The sequence below is a fragment of the Podarcis gaigeae genome (assembly GCF_964106915.1).
Source record: "Podarcis gaigeae genome assembly, chromosome: 10".
NCBI lineage: Eukaryota > Metazoa > Chordata > Lepidosauria > Squamata > Lacertidae > Podarcis > Podarcis gaigeae.
In genome coordinates, this window is record NC_139686.1 from 70,200,831 (window position 1) to 70,220,145 (window position 19,315).

The 19,315-nt window shown below is 40.2% G+C and overlaps 1 protein-coding gene across 4 annotated transcripts in view; it reads left to right on the top strand.

Annotated features, from left to right (window-relative positions):
• PTPN12 (protein tyrosine phosphatase non-receptor type 12) overlaps positions 1 to 19,315 on the top strand; it is a 57,942-nt gene that overhangs the window by 9,923 nt on the left and 28,704 nt on the right. For 3 of the 4 annotated variants that reach the window (XM_083701450.1, XM_083701451.1, XM_083701453.1), the window contains exons 2-3: positions 15,526 to 15,634; positions 18,042 to 18,118. In XM_083701450.1, coding sequence (XP_083557576.1) covers positions 15,526 to 15,634; positions 18,042 to 18,118 — 186 coding nt within the window. Of the gene's footprint in view, positions 1 to 276; positions 382 to 15,525; positions 15,635 to 18,041; positions 18,119 to 19,315 lie in introns of all 4 variants that reach the window. The other variant, XM_083701452.1, reaches the window with a different exon arrangement.

Genomic DNA, 19,315 nt, shown 5'->3' on the forward strand with positions numbered 1-19,315 from the left:
TGGGTTAGAAATACTCTAAATTAATATGATTGTGTGAAGTTACCCAAGGAGGTGATCAACCATAAAAAAATATGACATGGCATTTGGATGAAGAATTCAACATCTGGAAAACTGTAGCACATATTTTTCCAATCAGATACTAGCACTTACATACTTTCAAATCTGCCTTTATGACTGTATATTCTTCTTGTGGCGGGATTTTTTTTGGGTTTGACTTTGCATATACCACTAAAACAGTGGCTCTGAAGAAAACAGCATTCTTGCTTTGTCTTTTAGATGATGCACCCATGTGCCACAAACATAATCTCAGATGCATTCTCTCTTGGGTGAGAGGAAGGGGGGATGCGTCTTCTAAGATGGCACCTGCCCTCTGTGATTTTTGTAAGTACTTAATACCTTCTGAAAACTTCGGCCCAATTTAACTTGGGGGCACTTAAAATTATTCAAGATTTTAAATCAATTGGAACCTGTAGCCCTAATCTGCAGTGCTTTGCCACAAGGCCTGTCTTTTACTCCTTTCTATCAACACCCCTCTAAATGAGTTAAGAACCAACACTTGTTTGCATTTCACCTTAAGTGTTGGCTCAGTAGATGTTTTGGGGACAACTCCTATAGTTAACTAAATCCCCCACATCCCCACCCCTATTTTCAATATGGAGATATGTAAGCTTAGCTTTCAACTGCTGTGTAAGGACTGGGAGTGCATGAGAAATGCATTGCTCACTCTAGCAGGTATACTATAAATGCAAGTCAATAATGCAAACTATGGTTGCCATACGTCCCACAGTGTTGTTTTCTGTCTGGACTTTCACTGTTTGAAGTATGGCAACCCTAAACTAAGATCATATGCAGAGGTTGCATAATTTGTATAAACAGACTTTATTGGCAGTTCTCTTAGGTCATGTTAGAGGAGGATGTGTTAAGGATTGTACAGAATGTGTCTGCTTAAGTGCAGGTTAAGTCTGCAGGTTCATGCAGCTATTACTGATCTCTTTAGAACTTGAATGGTTTTAATTGTGAGAAGTGTTGCATCCCAAGGATGTGGTCAATAGCAATTATAAAACTGGGAGGTTTACTATTGAATGTAGTTGGATATTAAAACTAGACTAATTCAGATCAGAAACATGTCACACACAAATGCCTTGCTGTATGCTTGAGTGGGAAACACTAGCACTGTGGATGCACGGGTGTAGTGCTACCAGCAAGAACTGTAGTGATTGCTGAGCTGTAGTAACACTGTCTGAGGACTTGCTGGAAGAAATATGAAGCATAATGTGGTTAGAGCTTCCTGCTTCAAAATAGCTGATGCTACATTGGAGCTACCATAATGTAGTAGCTTGAAAGGGTGGGACACTACATGGTAGCTGAAGTGGGAATAAGTGAGAACTGTATTCAGGTTGTTTAATAGAAGTAATTGCTATTAATGCTGTTAAAGTAATGATCTTCTGGAAAAAAGGTATTGTGATAGTGGATACTAGACAGTATTGAAATTATATTATCTTTTCCACTGGATGTACTGTGATCCTAGACAATGTGATATAAAGGTTAGACTGTTGGAGCTGGACTTGGGCAACCTGGGAAAACTCATTGGGTAACCTTGGACAGCCACACTCTCTTACTAGCCTTAAACCTATCTCAAAGGATGGTTGTAAGAATAAAAATGCGTGGTGGGGTTGGGTGGGATTTTTGCACTGCCTTTAACACATAGGAAGAAAGATAAAATATAAAGAAAATAAACATACTGAGCAGTAATGGTTAGGTGCAGCTGGAAGACACAGTTGTTGTATTTTACTGAGTTAATTGACCCCCTATAGCTCATGCATTTTCCTGCATTGTTTTCTAGTAGAATGCTCATATTACTAGACTCTTTATGACATCACAGATGTATCCTGTAGGAGTTTCACTATGATCTGTTTAGAGAGCCAATGCGGTGTAGTGGTATATACAGATTATGTTAAATAAATTGTTGTGTATTTTAATAGTTTAAGCTTTAGTCTTCTAAATGGGAACATCTTCAGGTCATCTGTCAAAAGCAATAAGATATTTATTTTGCTTTAGTTATTAAGAATTTGAATTAATAGCACTTCTGAACAGTACATCAAAATATTTTCTTAAAGTGATGACTGTCAAATTGGTAGCTGTCAGTTTAACAGTGTTCGGGTCTGTACTCTTATTTCATGGCATGGTGTATAGGTGTCTGGCAGAAACGTAGCTTGCTTGAAGTGTAGTGCAGTGTATTTAATATGGTTGTTCACTGTGCTCTTGTTCTGCATGACCATTAATTAATGATCACTTACTCCTTTCCCCTTTAATTTATAGCAAGCAAGATGATAAAGGGTCTGAAAATGAAATCTCATAAGGAATTGTTATGGGAGTTGATATGCTTAGCCTGGAAAAAAGGAGACTGAGAGGTGATATGATAGCCATCTTCAACTGTCTGAAGGACTGCCACATGAAAGTTGGGCAATAGGGGCGGGCAGTACAGGATTCTTATTGATGTACCAGTCTCTCCCCCACACCAAGGATTTCCTGCCCCAAAATCCTTGCCAACAGAACCTTACAAGGGGCTGCTTGGGACTTCGTGGAAAGCATGGCCTCCATGGGTCTACTCCTGAATAAGTTTGGATGTAGGTGATCTGAACTAAGTTCCAGTGAAACAAAAAAAGTGTCATGGTCAGATCACTTCCTGGTGCAATTAGACTTATTCATGACTCTTCCCCTCCGCAGGGAAGTGTGACCAGTTTGAATGGTCCACCCCTACCACTTAATGCATCCAGATGGCTTCTAGAGAGTGGTAGGGGATGTCTTATCCCATATTGTTGGCCCTTCAGCTAATTCCCTGGTGGCCTGCTAGAATAAGGAGCTAACCAGGGGTATCGACTGTCTGGCTCCGAAGCACCCTCTCCGATTGCATGGAGCCCGGATGGCCCCATGTTTTTCCTCAGAACTGAGGGTGATGAAAGAATTGCTGAGATGGCTAGAGTGCCGGTGGCAAAAAACTCACTCTGAATCGGATCAAACACAAGTTAGAGCTTAACATTGAGCCTACCAAGTAGCAATAGTGACGGCAAAGAGGACTTTCTTCGCTTGCCCTATTGCATCTATAGAAAACAGCAGCAGGAGACTCTTTCAGGTGGTTTGCAGTCTAATAGAACCACCTTTCCCATTAGAGTCCAATAAGGACTCCCAAGATCTCCAGTAGTTATTTTGCAAATAAAATCACTCATATTATTCAGAAAGAGAGAGACTCCTATGTGGTAACAGCGAGCGGGGACACAGAGCTCTGTCTGGTCTGATTGTATGGGATCAATTTCAACCTGTTACCACCGAGAATATGGTACAAGTGAAACTGACCACCTTGATCCTTGCCCATTCTCACTTATAAAAACAAGTTGGGCTGGGCAATGGGCCATGCCCGTAGGGTGGTGAATGCTTTCCTCTGTGAGGGCCTCCCCCCCCCCGACATGCTTAAAGAAACAGTGATTAAACCATTTCTTTTTTTAAAAAAAACAACAACACCTCTTCGGACCCGGCCATTATTGCCAATTATCGCCCAGCCTCAATTCTTCCATTCCTGGGCAAGGTGATTGAGCGGGTGGTTGCTGAACAACACCAGACACAGCAGGAGGATGCAGATTATTTGGACCCCTTCCAGTTAGGTTTCCGGCCTCATCATGGGACTGATAATGTAAGAATATTCTTCACAATTGTGAGAAGGGCAGTGGGGTGAGATAAGCGAAGATAAGCTACAACAATTCACTGTAACTTTCACTGCTCCTGCTCAGGCTACAGGTTGTGCAGATAATAGATAACGGATATAATTCTACAGGATGTGGCATTAGTGTGTGAAAACAGTCAAGATCCAATGATCCCCAGACATGCACCTCCAGATGGTGGAGATGTCAGGCACCATCCTGGTGCCTAGGCGTCTTCACTTGGTTACATGCGGTCAATGGTCATGTGCAAAATGTACCTGGCACCTGGCTAATTTCAAACACTGCTCTGTTCTTTTTTCCCTCCTCCTCTTTTCTCATTCTCTTGTCTTTTGATTCAGTTTGTTCTAGGTACTATTCCACTGTACTGTGAAAACTTTAATAAAAATCTTGGGGATGTGGATAATTTGCTTCCAGGTATGTTTGTAGTTGAGCACCTTGCTGCAGAAGGGAGTATTAGTGACTGGATGATAGTTCTTCAACACTGTACCAAGTGAGCAGCTCAAGTTGTGGGCCCCAGGATGCTTTTAATTATGCTGTACTTTAATCTTTTATAGGTTGTGTTGGATTGATTGTACTTGTATTTGTAACCTGTTATGGGACCATATGATGAAGGACGAGCTAAAAAATTACCTTATAAATAACAAATTTATATAACAGTAGAATGCAGTTTGTCCCTTTTGGCTTAATTAGAGGCATTCTTGTATAGGTCCTTTGGTAGCTAAAACCTATTGTTTATGGCTGTGCAAATCACTCACCTGCTATATCTTCCTGCTGCTCAAACTTAAAAGAATAAGGTCGTGTTTTTGTTAGCTACAGTATCCTGAAGATTGGTGCCCCAAACAATTTTGTATGGTAAAGGCATTGGATAGTTTAAAAAATGTAAGTATATTTATACTAGCATAACTTGCTGTGTTACAAATATGCTGTAAATTGTACTTTTCCTTCACAGGATTGCAATCTTTAGTTGGTGGTATTTGTGTCTCTGTAATGACACTGTAGTAAACGCCAGGTGGCTTGGAGTTGTACATTTATTAGAATGTTTTCACAGTCAAACTACTTTAACTAGCTTATGACTTGCAAGACAATCAGTGTTAAAACAGAGACATAATTTTGAAGGCACCTTTTTACTAACACAATACTATGGAGTAATAGTTTCCGTAAAGAGGGTAGGGGAGCTTCAGTGAACCGTCTGTGTTCCTTGTGGCTTTTCTCCTGATTATTTTCATACCAGTATTAAACTCTGGAAAGAGAGAGCAGCCAGCATTTTTTCTAACACCAGTGTACTAAACAGGATTCCAATTTAATGACTCATTTCATTGGTGTAAAAATTGGATTCCCTTTGGATACAAATGTTTGCAACTGAGTAACCGTAAAGGCAACAATGCAGTTTGGAACCTGAGTCCTTGAATGACCTCTTCCTCCAAAATCAGCCTGCCTGGCTATTAACAACAGATCCTTGTACGTATTCTAAAAGCATTGTTGACTCTGATTGGAAAGGGCGTTTTTAGTGGCTGTAGCCATACTCTGGAATTGCTGCTTTAACAGAGCAACTTATTCCCTTCCTAGCTAGTCTTCTGCTCAAGAGTAAAGACTTTCCTTTTTAAAAGAGCCTTCAGTTCTTCTGACTGTGGTGAGCTACAGCTGATGGATCTGTTCTTTTGTGCTTTGCTGTTATTGCTACTTTTAAGTGATTATGCTGTCTCCGATAGAGAGGCTCTCACATCAACTGATAATGATAGGCACAGGCCATTTAGGATTTGAAAGGTGATAACAGAAATCTTGAATCTAGTGCTTATTGGGTTTAATATGTTTTGGCCAGCCCCTCTTAATAAATAAAAGTTAAACATTTGGTCGTGGCTGCAGCCTCTGGAGTGTTTGATTGCCCCACAAAGAGAGCATTAAAAAAGATTGTACTGAAGTGTACCAGTCCTTCAATACAAAAATGGGATCCTCAAAGGCCCAGGACACCATAGGTCTTCAAAGGCTCTGGAGTTCTTGCTATCAAACCTTCATGACTGAGGGCTGATGTACATTAGCCCAGTATAAAAAGCATCTTAAGAGGTAAAATGTTTGGGCACAAATGAAAATGGCTTAGGTACACTATGTAGTAAAAACAGAAGTGGCAAAGGATTAGCACTCTGTTGCAATGTTTGTTTCGGGAAACTTGGCAAACAAAATATACAGTTGATTGGACTGGGTTTAATTTTGTTTCCCAAGCTTAAAAAACAATGTATGACGAAACCCTGTGAGCAGGGTTATATCAATGGATTTGTTATTGAGTTCAACAGATATGGTTTAAGATTCTTAAATGGAAGAGTTTGTAATGGGAGTTGTTTAGAAAGTTTGCTTTCAATGTCTAAAAATAATTCATCTTTGAACTGAGATTTTATCTACCATGCAAGCTCCCATGCCAATAAAAAAATGAGGAAAAACTAAATCAGAATGTTTTCCATATTTTATATATATTCCATGAGACATCTGCTACTTTTAGAACAAATCTGCACTCGGCTGGCAGAGTGTTACAAGCCTGAAGCTCTACTTTAGGCACTGCCTACTCAAACAAATTGCAGCGGATTACATGAAATAAACTCTCAGTCATGATTGTGGGTTTTGTCAGCTAGTGTTTGCAGTTAGTAAGAGTTCGATCAAGTGTATTCCAAAGGAAAACTTTTTAATGTAACAAATGGATAAAATAAGTACTAGAAATTAATCCAAGCATCTTGATTCCCATCACTTTGATTTTATTAAAGAAAGCCTTTCACATTTCTGTATTCTAGAAAAACAAAAGAACAAAAACTCACAGATGCCAACAGTGCCTTCATTGGGTGGTTTTTTAACAAGTTTTGTGGGGTTTTTTTGTTTCTTTTGGGTGTATGTGTGGCAACTTACCTTCAAATTGTAAAGGAGCAGCGATATAGTTGCATATTTATTGCTATTATTGTTGTAGATGTTAGTCGTAGTCTTAACAGCTGTCTTATTAAAGATCTTCTATTTTGGCATTTGACACTGCTCTGAAATGTTTGCCAGCTACGTGGTGTCTTTTAAAAACAGCTTTGACCTAGTCCTTAACTAGCACCCCAACCCACACCTGAGTGCCTTGCACAGTAATTTCAGTTGATATGTTGGGGAGAAAATATGTATAATGCTTAGGAGGTTAAATGAATTGTAGTACTCATGTTCAATTGTTTGTATATTCTGGGTATATCGAGAGCCAGTGTGGCAGCATACTGTTCAACTCCTATTAAGCTGTGAACCTCACTGAGTAATTTAGGTTCCTCTCACTCTGAGCCCAACCTACACCATGGGCTGTTGGGTTCTCCCTCCATTTCTGCCATTTTAGCCTATGTATTGTGGCACCTTGAGGACAAATGTATTGTGGCATAAACATTCATGAACTACTCATACTTATAATTGGTAATCCAGAATATTGGAACAACAGGGTACCACAGGACTTCTTACTACAGGCTAGCTAGATTTCACATGGACACAACACTGGTTCCCGACATAATAAATGTCAGGTTTCATAGTAAATGAAAAACTAAAGCTTGTGAAATTCACATCTCATATACATTTATACAAAATGCATTATTGAAAAAGTGTTTCTCTGTAAGATCAATAGCTTTCAGTACTGAATTTTTCATATTTAAGGAGTTTTAGAGAATTGTAAAATTGCACGGATTAAAATAATGATCGCTACTATATTACTTTATTTAGTATATTTCCAAACATAAAATGGCTTTAAAAAAAAAAACTTGGTACAGAATAAGAATGGAAGAATTTGAAGAAGATAAGATGCGCAAGAATTGACTGTACTGTTAACAGTAATGATAAAAAGAAAGCAAATCCTCTTTGAATTCTGTGGTTTTACATAGAATAACAATCATCTTCTCCATAGCAGGTTTTAAAGTTAGGTAAATACAACTTCGGATGAAAACAGCACACAATATACTACACCATGTCATGATATATTTAACAGAAATAGCACCAAAATGGAGAAGTCATGTGTGAAAAACTCATATTATTATTTTTGCTGGCTTGCTTGGAAGAATAAAGGTTTGCCCCCTTTATCTGGATTCTGCTGCATCAATTTTTCATTATCTGTTTTGACACTGTTACAATACAAGAGCATATATACCTTTTGGTGAAGCATCAGTGAGTCTTTCTGTGAATTGTAGTGTGGATTAGGCTCTTGGAAGAAATGGCCTGTGTTGTTTGTGCTAGCATGTACTGTATGCTTCCTCTGCTGAGGGAGGGTCAGGAAGAAGACAAAACAATGGGTAAAGTAAAATGCTCATTCTGAATAAATGCCTGGATTTGTGTCAGTGGGGGATTTGTGAGTGAGACATTTTAAACCATAAACTGATAGCATCTGGAGATTTCTGACTGAATAATCATGGCAAATTTCAATAGATTCAGAATTCACTATTGTAGTTTCAGTTCATAAACAGCAATCCAAACCTGGTGTCTGGGAGGAGTGGTGGATCTCATGATGACCAGAGCAAGAAGGTGTGGGGAGTAGTTTTGTTTCTGTGTATTTTTTTTTTTAAAATCACTTAATTGGGCCCTTCTGGGTTCCAAAGTCATCAGTTCCTCATATCAGAATGCTTAATTTTGTGGGTTTCCGTGCTCTGCTGGTAGCAGATCACCTACCCTCCTAGGCAAAGACCAGGGCCTCTGCCTTGGTGGAATCCTCCTGCTCCTCTTAGCCGGTGGGCATTGTCAAGTACAAATCTACATGCCATCCTAATCCCCCTCTCAGCAAAGTAGTTTATCATTGTTTCTAAACTATATTGATAACTAGATCAGGTGTTTGGAACTGGTCTCCCCCAGCATCCATAGTCATTTTGCCAGGTGGGTGGGATTGCCCTTTTGTCAAGCACCTGATGTCACCATGAAATCGGGCATTGTGTTTTCTTTTTCCTGTGTGGCTTGAAGTTAGAGCGCATGGTTGAAGGCTCAGGTGGTCAGGCATCAATAAACAGCTCGTCAGTGGTACTTGCGAGCCCTGCTACTTTTGCTCAGGTCGTTTGAAATCAAACCATGCGGGCAAAGGCCACCTGCAGTTTTAGAAACAATGATATAAAAGCTAGGTACCAAATGGCAACTTAAATCTAGGTTACAGTTGCCATAACGGAATATTTGCCAGAGTGTTGGGCCAGATGACCCTCGGGATCCCTTCCAACGCTACAATTCTGTGATTCTATGATCTCAGCTACATTTCTTGACTGTAGCTTGCTCTTACAACAATTCACATGTCCCAGTATGCAAGAAGGAGAAACACACAGTGGAAATGGACATAGTACTTACTATGAACTAAGGGAGAGGCTTTTAAACTTGGCCCCCAGAAAACTCCACCTAGACAAAATTGGACCCACAGCAATAGCAAAACGTGCCTGGCATCTGGCTAATTTCTAACACTGGCCACAAGGAGAAGATATAAGATTTAGGGCAAGTGGGTGTGAATTGAGGAAGATTGTGAACCAAATTGGGACTTCTGTCAGGCCAGATTATGCCTGTCAAAGGGTTGCCATTGCAGGGCAAGAAAGCAACTTTTGACTTACATTTACAGTTGTACCTCAGGTTAAGAACTTAATTCATTCTGGAGGTCCATTCTTAACCTGAAACGGTTCTTAACCTGAGGTATCACTTTAGCTAATGGGGCCTCCCGCTGCTGCCGTGCCGCCGGAGCATGATTTCTGTTCTCATCCTGAAGCTGAGTTCTTAACCCAAGGTACTGTTTGTGGGTTAGCGGAGTCTGTAACCTGAAGCGTCTGTAACCCGAGGTACCACTGTACATTTGTTCACAGGGGTAGGGATTAGAAAAGGGAATGCTGCCTTGGTTCTTAATTTCTAAATTCAGTTAAAAGCTTTTTCTTGGGAATGCAAGTTAACAAAATGAGGTTTGAAGCAGACGCATAATGGGTGTGACCTTACAAACTACTGGGGCAATATAGATTTCATTTATGAGAGGGCCAGTGGAAGTCATCTAGTAGTCTTGACTTTCAAAACTTGAAAATGGGAAAATCTTTATACAATCATGGTGTTAAAATTTGTGATTTCAATCACCTGAATGTAGGGAGAAGTAGAGAGAATTTAAAGCAAACTTTGAGATCATAGTCAGCTTTAGCACCCAGTAAACCTGCAGCAGTGTTCATACTAGAGAAAGGAATCTTAATAATAATAATAATAATAATAATAATAATTAATAAAATAAACCCACAAATGTTCATATAGCAATAATTGTTTGGGTTCAGATGCAACAGATGGGGAAAGATTGCCAAAGAAGCATTATCTGGAATAAAAGGTACTCAGAGCAATAATTTGATAAGTAAGTAAGCATCGTGTGGCACTGTAGATTGTCTGTTGATCTGATTAGGTGCTGATGCAGTGAAAAATAAGACACCAGGAGCTGATGTATTACTTTCATGGCATGCTGCTCTCTTAGGGACACTGATGTCCTAAGTTGGCTATGCTTTTCAATATTATTTGCATGGAGGATCTATCATTATTTTCCCAGCATAAGTGCTTCACTGCTCTTACCTTCAAGACCATTCCCGCAGTCAGTGTCTAAGCATAATGCCTCTGGACCTTGTAGAAGCTTGCAGCATGGTCCTTGCTCCCACCCTGCGCCCCAAGCTGTCCCTGGTATCTCGGTGCCCCACCCAGTTGGCATCTCTGTGCATAGAGAATAACGGGTGGAAGTCTAGGGATTATAAATTATTGAGAGCATATTGCATTCCTCTCTGTTTCAGATGCAACCATAGTTTAGCATCTTAAGGACAAACCCGGTCTTTTCCAAGGATCACACACTCCTTCTCCAGCATGGCTACAAGGAGGAGGTTAGAAACCTTCATGATCTGAGAGTTCTTTATAAATTAGCCACAGCTTGCTATGTTGCAAATAGTAGTTAACCTTAAATTTTTAGTGGAGACAAGCCAACTTCAGGCTATCATTTGTTAAGATGCCTTCTTTTCATGAACCATAATTAAGATTAAACATTGTTTAGGGTTTGGACAATGCAGCAAGCTGTAGTTAATCTGAAGCAGAAGCTACAGAGCTCATTATGGAGGAGGAAAGAGGCATGGTTTAACAATTCATCTGAATGTAGCCAATGTATGTCACACTACGGGTACTAGAATTTCCTGTGCAACCACTCCTTTTGAAACTCCTTTTTCTAGACGTTCATTGATGAGACAGTTTTAACTATGCCTCTGATTGTTTCAAGCACATTGTAAAGATCTGGTCAGTCTGGAAGAATATAGGGAAATAAGTTTGTACAAGCTTGTGGTGACCTTCAGACTTGATCTACAGATCAACTTTGATTTTCCTCCCTGATAGAATCATTGAGTTGAAAGTGACCCCAAAGGTCATATAGTCTAAACACCCGTCAATAAGGAAATTCACTATTGGAGCATCCCTATTATGTAGCCGTTCAACTTTGGCCTAAAAATTTCTAATGGGTTGGCACAGTGTTAGAAATTAACTTGTCGCCAGTTTTTTTTTTGCAACTCAGGAGCACCACCTAGTGACCAGGTTGAGTTATCCAGTCACGCGGTTTAAGATTGATATCTCCTCTGCAGAAGAGCAGCTTTGTGACTGAAGCCTTCCCTTTTTCAGGAAGCCTTTTGATATGCTGAGTCAGAGGGAGCCTTTCCAATGTTGTACGATTTGCATCAGCAAGCAAACAGAAGAAGCTCTTTCAGACAGTTGAACTCCCTTTTCTATTATGGGGGCGGGAAGCACAAAGCACCTTGTGGTTTGCAAACAAACTACAAGCTGCAAATGGTTAAATGTGTTTTTCTTGTGCTGGCTGATTATTTAAAAGGTTTTTAATGTTCCCCCCTTTATTTGGATTCTGCTGCGTCATTTTTCCCCTCTAGGAATGCAGGTTGAGCATGGAGGTGGGGAGAGCATACTGGAAATTATGACAAAAAGGAGAATAGTTTTTAACTAAAAGAGGCTGTGAGGTGCTCCAAAAGGATCCCCCCAGACTGGGTGAATGAGCATTAAAGTGATAAATCTGATTCGGTGTTAACAAGTGTAAAGTGATTGAGGGTGGGAAGGTATCCTAACATATCAGTGAGGTTTGAACTGGTGGTGACTGACAAAGAACCAAGATCATAGGGTCTTAGTGGATAGTTCAATTAAAATGTTTACCCAGGTTGTGGCAGCAGTAAAAAGGGGGAATTACCGTATTTTTCGCTCTATAGGACACACTTTTCCCCCTCCAAAAATGAAGGGGAAATGTGTGTGCATCCTATGGAGCGAATGCAGGCTTTCGCTGAAGCCTGGACAGCGAGAGGGGTCGGTGCGCACTGACCCCTCTCCAGGCTTCAGGAAGCTATCCGCAAGCCTTCGGAGCGCGGCGGGAGTTCCCACTGTGCTCTTTGTATGATCTGTTTTGCTGTGGCTCGTTACAACCCTCCAAATGCCACAAATTAGAAAAAGATCCACATAAATTATCTATGCTAAGTTGTTCACAAATTTATAAAGATACAGGTTTTGGCAAACTACCCTCTCTAACTGAGTAAAAGAGGTTTGGTTTTTACTTTTGCTAGAACAAAACTGCAGTCACATCTAGACTGCTTTCCCACTTTATTACCTTTGTGTTTTCAAATAATTTGTCTTTTGTGCACAGCATTTATTCCATCTTCATCTAGATTCCCCATCTTGTCTTCCTTTGCTTTTTTAAAAAATGCACCTAGACATATTATTGTGGCGATCAATTGGCTCCTAGCTTTTATATCTCAGTTTCTAACCCCAGGTTTGAAGCCCAGTCTATGCCACTTAGACTGTCTATTTGTCCCCTCTTATAGGGGACTAAGGTCAAGACTCAACTCAAGAAATAATTTAAATCTTCCAACAGATTAACATCTGTTTTCCTTTTTAGAATTAAGTGGGAAATTGGCTGCAGATGTTTTTGGGAAGATGCGTTCTATTTAAAACATTCTTGTTTGTGGTTGCAGCTAATAACATAAGCTTCTGCAGTCTGATCTTGTATTTTGTAAGGATGGATGTCAATTGTAGATATAATTTTTTTTATTCTGTGCGCACTAGATTTAACCTCAGCAGCTGTTGCATAGTGCAAAACTGTTATGGAAAAATCCAAAAGTTGTGCCTCCTCTTACCCAACTTGACTGTGGGCTCATAATTTAAAGTTTTGATGCCATTTGAGTTAGGCAGTGTAGTAGAATTCCAGCAACTGATAACATTGTTGTCTGACAACTCTGAGACCAGGAAGTACATTGTTCTGTAAAAAATATCTTCCCTTTCATATGTGGCAATGGCTTCTCTCTCTCTCTCTCTCTCTCTCTCTCTCTCTCTCTCTCTCTCACACACACACACACACACACACACACAGAGCCACACACACCAACAACACTCTTCTATTACTGTCAATAAGCAGATAAGAGGCACTGAATCATTTATTTAAAAAACCAACTACATAACCACAAATAAATAGAAGCTACATGGATAATGTAGGGACGCGGGTGGCGCTGTGGGTTAAACCACAGAGCCTAGGACTTGCTGATCAGAAGCTCGGCGGTTCAAATACCCACGATGGGGTGAGCTCCTGTTGCTCTGTCCCAGCTCCAGCCAACCCAGCAATTCGAAAGCACGTCAAAGTGCAGGTAGATAAATAGGTACCACTCCGGTGGGAAGGTAAATGGCATTTCCGTGCGCTGCTCTGGTTCGCCAGAAGCGGCTTGCTAGTCATGCTAGCCACATGATCCGGAAGCTGTATGCTGGCTCCCCCGGCCAATAAAGCAAGATGAGCGCCGCAACCCCAGAGTCCTCCGCAACTGGACCTAATGGTCAGAGGTCCCTTTACCTTTACATGGATAAAGTAAGTCTCAAATATGAAGAAAATGTGGCACCTTCATTTTAAAGCTGCTCATAATCTACTTGTTATCCATGGCCTAAAAGGAGACTGAATGTTTTGAATTGACAAAATCGAAATCATCTGCTCCATGGGTGGGATTTGGGAAGCCTCCAGCCTATGGACCAGGTACAGCTCATGAGCCTTCTTCTCTGCTTCCCTCCTTACCCCATCTTGCACAACAATCTGGCCTGAAAAATGCCTTTTTGTGTGTGTGGTGGGGAGAAAATGCATATATGGGGGGCTGTTATATTTGAAAATAGGTGTCGGTAGATGTTGTATTCATACACATCCACACGTGTGAGAGAGAAAGTTTTGTGTGTTGGGTGGTCCGCATTGACTTTTTGCATTGGCCTTACACGCTGCCAGCATGCAGCCCCCAGAAGTTTAGCTGTGAGGGCATTCCTAAAACCTGTACTATGCCATAGGAAACAGTATATTTCCTGTTTCTCAAACAATTACCTTCATTGGGTTGAGTTCCACATTAGTCCTACACATAGTAGACCCACTGAAATTAATGGCCCTAAGTTGGCCACATCCATTAACTTCAGTGGGTCTACTCTGAGTAGGACTAGTGTTGAATGCCACCCATTCTGAAATAGTCTGTCTATTCCAGGGGTCAGCAAACTTTTTCAGCAGGGGGCCCGCACACTGTCCCTCAGACCTTGTGTGTGGGGGAGTCGAACTATATATTTTTTTGAAATAATGAATGAATTCCTATGCCCCACAAATAACCCAGAGATGCATTTTAAATAAAAGCACACATTCCACTCATGTAAAAACGCCAGGCAGGCCCCACAAATAACCCAGAGATGCATTTTAAATAAAGGCACACATTCTACTCACTGATTCCCAGACCGTCCATGGGCTAGATTTAGAAGGCGATTGGGCCGCATCCGGCCCCCAGGCCTTAGTTTGCCTACCCATGGTCTATTCCTTCCACAAACGTTATTTATTTCTTTTCCCCTTCTTTCTCTCTTTCATAACGTCTGTTTCTCTTCTTTATACCTTTTCTATCTCCATTTTTAAATCTTTCTGATAGGGTAGTGAAAACACATAACCATAAGGTGTACTGTGACACCTTAAAATAATCAAAATTTGGTGTGTTTTCCGATTAAATGGATTTTACTTCATTAATGTGTACATCTAATGATATGGTGATTAAGTCTGCAATCTAAGTCTCTCTTAAGCCAGGTTGTGTGGGGTTTGGGTTGAGCAGAGGCGCCTCTCCACTCACTTGTGCTTGCTGCCACCAACCTTCCCCCACCTCCCCCCATTGTGCAGGCAGGTGGGAGGCCCCTGACTGATGCCCCCGCCCTTGGAGCCTGGTGGAATGTCCTGAAGTGCCCCCCTGAGGGTGGGAGTGACAAGCCAGTCTGGGATCTGCTGGATCCTGAGCCTATCTCACAGCTGGCGCAGGCTAGCATCCTGTAGCTGTTACAATAGCAACTAATAATAATAATAATAATAATAATAATATCTTTATTGTCATTGCCCCCTCTCGGGGACAACGAAATTACTTGCTGAAATGATTTGTACTGTAACACCCTATGCTGTCAAGTAAAGAAAAAAGGACACCCTAGCTGAAACTAGCTGAAATGATTTGTACTGTAACACCCTATGCTGTCAAGTAAAGAAAAAAGGACACCCTCCCCAATTTCTAAATATGAAAGGAAGTTTCTTTGTTACAGTAATGTGTGACCAAAGTCGGAAAGGAAAGCTTTCTGCTATATGTTCCACATTGTTCGTGATATTTCCTTGATGTATGCAGTTCCATTGGTTGGGGTGGACTTCAGAGAAGGATAGCTGTGCAGAGTAATATTGGTAGAGACAACTAGTTAAACTTACTCCTATCCAGAGACTACTTTTCTGAAAAAGTAAAAAGGAGCAGCTGAAAAAGTAACTTAAACCAGAACATTTTAATTACAGAGACTGAGGAGGCTATCAACGAAGTATAGAACAGAAAAGATCTACCCAACAGTCACTGGAGAAAAAGAAGAAAATGTGAAAAAGAACAGATACAAGGACATACTGCCATGTAAGCCTGACTTTTCCCTTCGAGAGACATGTTAATAACATTTATTAAGATATCTTGCCTGTTAACATTTAAGATCTCTTGAATAGGTAAATTAGATAGTAATTATTTGCCAAAAGGGGTATTTTTTAAGATGCTTCATCTGCCTAAGTGAATGTTTCTTTGTATGTGTGTCAGCCTCCCAGTACCTATTTAAAAACCATTTCCAAGGCTAAAAATCTGTTAATAACTTTAACCTTCCAACTAATGCAGAAAAAGCTTTTCTGACTCACAAAATATACCCAATTATTCAGAATGCTATTTTTCTTGAAAGAATCCGTTAATCTGAATCTTACTGGAAAACAGGCAGAACTTGGAATAAAGACAGACTGATTTTGTCATAATACATATATGAAGCTCAGAGAACATCCTGTTGTTCGAAACCCTCATAAAACATTGAGAATTTGGAGACTTCTAGCCATGTTAGTCTGATACTATAAAATGATGAATTCATATAAACACTGAAAATATGGTCTGCCAATATGTTTTTAGTTGATTTGTTGTTGTTGCAGAAAAGGTTGGCCATTATTAAAATAGTGGACAATCTTCTTTAACAAATTTTGGCCATAGACCTTGAATTTTTTTGGCTGAGGAAGTCTGAACTTTTGGATCCTCTTTAGTTCTGTGTGGACTACCGATTCCCAAGTTTAGCTTGCCCAGAAGTGAAAACAGAAATCTGAGCAGCACCAAAGCTAGCTGATGACAGAAAAATGCCCAAAATATAATTACTGGATAAACAATCTCTATAGTGTGGTGTAACCTTTATTTACAAATGTAGCTTTTATTACCAGATCTTCCTCAACCTCAGCCCTCCAGATGTTTTTGGCCTACAACTCCCATGATCCCTAGCTACCAGGACCAGTGGTCAGGGATGATGGGAATTGTAGTCTCAAAACATCTGGAGGGCCGAGTTCTAAACTATCTGGTCTGGTTTGCACTAAACCATGGCTCTGCATGAACAAGCAGGTGTGCTGGTGGACAGTTAGAAAATATTAGCTGCTTTACTTGGCTTCTGCTGCTGCTGTTCTACTAGAGGTTAAGCCATGATTTGACTTAGTGTTGTCTTTCCCAAACTCACTACAAGTAGTAAGCTCAGAACAAACCTTGCTTGCAGATTGTGGTTTGTTTAGAGACAAAACCCAGGTCTTCATGGGAATGTGGCAGCAGGGGAAGAGGAGTGAAGCAGCTGTGGTTTTCTAACTGTGCACCATAGCATGTCTGTTCATTCATGCTCAGCCATGTTTTGGCTAAGTACTATGCGCAAATGAGGCCTCTGTGTCAGTAGTGCTATTTTTTGTGTGTTTGGCAAAGAGAGGTTTATTGGCAAATGCTTTTATCAAGGTCTTGGTTGTCATCAGGGCATAACTGGAATATCTATCACTTTGACAATGAGTCTTTAAGGAAGTGTTGTCTTCTGCAACCTGCTTATATCTATACAAGTAAAACAGGAACAGTAGGACAAGACTGCAATTCAAATAACCTGCAACACCTTGAAACAAGTATTACCAAAGACTTAAAAGACAACCCCAAGTCTTCAAAATATAGAACAACCTTGCAAATGAAATTGGATTTTCTCTCTCTAAGAATTAGTATTTAGATGACTGTCAGTCTATTCTGTGAAGTTGATAATGTGATTTTGGATTGCCTTCAACATACAACTTTAACACTGAGCAGCAAGCAAGCAATTATAAAGTGTTGCTGGAAAAACTAAATGTGCTATCCTTTCTATAGAGGAACACACGAGCACTTAATACATTATTGTATTATTGCACATCTTAAAATATTTTGCCAGCCTCAAATACATTGTGCTTGTGTGTTAAATTTAAGTTTTTCAAGAGTCCCTGGCTGGGGAATATATTTTGAGTTAATGTCTATACTGTTCCACATTTCCATTTGTGTGAACTTACTTTGCTTCTAATGTTAACATCTGTTTTGGAACATTTTCACTGGACATTCAGAGAATAAGGTGGCCTGGAAACTGCTTAAATTTAATCCCTAGATACCTAGAAGTGAAAGAAAGATGCTTTGAAACAGTCCAGTACTGGCAAAATAGTTGCTATCTCATCATAGAACTTGGAACTATCAGCCAACCCAGAATTCCATATCCAGTGGTTCGTGAGTAACTTCATTAATAAAGGAAATGCTCTCTAAGGGAAATATATAGAATTATGTCCTGCAGAGTTCTGCAGTGAAATAAATAGAAATGTGAAGAGCAAGCAGTCCTGAAAATGAGTGAGGAATTCTCTTAGGGTAGATTAAAGTAGTGCCTAGATACAGTGGAAGAATTCTTGGGTAAGAACTTGTTATTATTCTTGCTGGAGAATACCTGTTAACATGGAAAATAATTCTTCCTAAAATTGCTATGTTTTAGTTGATCACAGCAGAGTTAAACTGACTTTAAAAACTCCCCCTCAAGATTCAGACTACATCAATGCAAATTTTATTAAGGTATGTATTAACATAGATTTATTACGTAATAAAACTTCTAAAATCTTAACACATGTTTCTTTACAGAAAACCAAACTGATGCCAAAGTATTGTATGTGATTATGTTGTGGCTCTGTGTAATTTGATTGCAAAGAGAAAAAGTAGGGGTGGGGGGAGAAAAAGTGGAAGAAAGAATGAAAAAAGGAGGAAGGCTGACCTCCTAAACTAGTACACAATTAAGCAGCGATTATCACATGGATAATTCACAGCACTGACAAAGATAGCATCTCTTATTACAGTAATATAAAATAACAATGGTTTGATCGATAGAATGTATCATAGCTGGGATAGCTCAATCGGTAGAGCATGAGACTCTTGGCTCACCTCAGCTGTGGTTCGTCCCTGGGACTTCATTGTTTGTCAGAGCATGCTAGTTGCTGACACTGGGTCTCATTGGCATATTTTATGAACTTCCAGAACTACGTAAATGTCTGCTACACCCAGAGTTTTTTTTCCCATCCGGAACTCAATTCTGGCCCCTCTCAGTTGGGCACCAGTGCCATTATAAGAGAACAAGGGAGGTGTTTGTGGTGAGATCTGGTACCTCTTTTTCTAGAAAAATAGCTCTGGCTACACCTCATTATATGTTACTGAATAGTTTCTAGAGGAGGTTGTTGAACCAGGTACCCACTGAGACGCGAAGAGATCTTATAAGATGGACTTGTGCTTTACCACATACATAAGATAGGCTTGTGTTAGTAAAAGCAGCGGAGGAATCCTGTGCAGTGGCTGGCTGACGGTACAAGAATCACAATTCAAAGTTTCTGGGTTCCACCTATCTGCATGACCCTGGTGCAGTGGCTTAGGCCAAAATAGGTTCTTCAGTTTGAACAAACGTTGTGGATCCATTTACACAAGGTCATTCATTCTTTCTCTGAATTCCATAGCTGTGCATCGTTTAAATCCCGTTTGCGTGAATTTGGACACTTCCCCATTGTGGAACAAGTCCCCAAGGCTGGGATGCTGGGATGAGTTCTGTGTTGCAAAGTGCTTGTGGTTTGCAAGAATGGCCACTTTAAATCATGAAGCCCCTTGTACAAAGCAAGCCTTGATGGGTGGAGTGCATATAGTTCCTCTTTCTGGCTTGCTTTGCGATGTGGAATTCCATAATCCTGTATTCAGATGTGGAGTTACATAATCTCTTTGTATACTAGGATG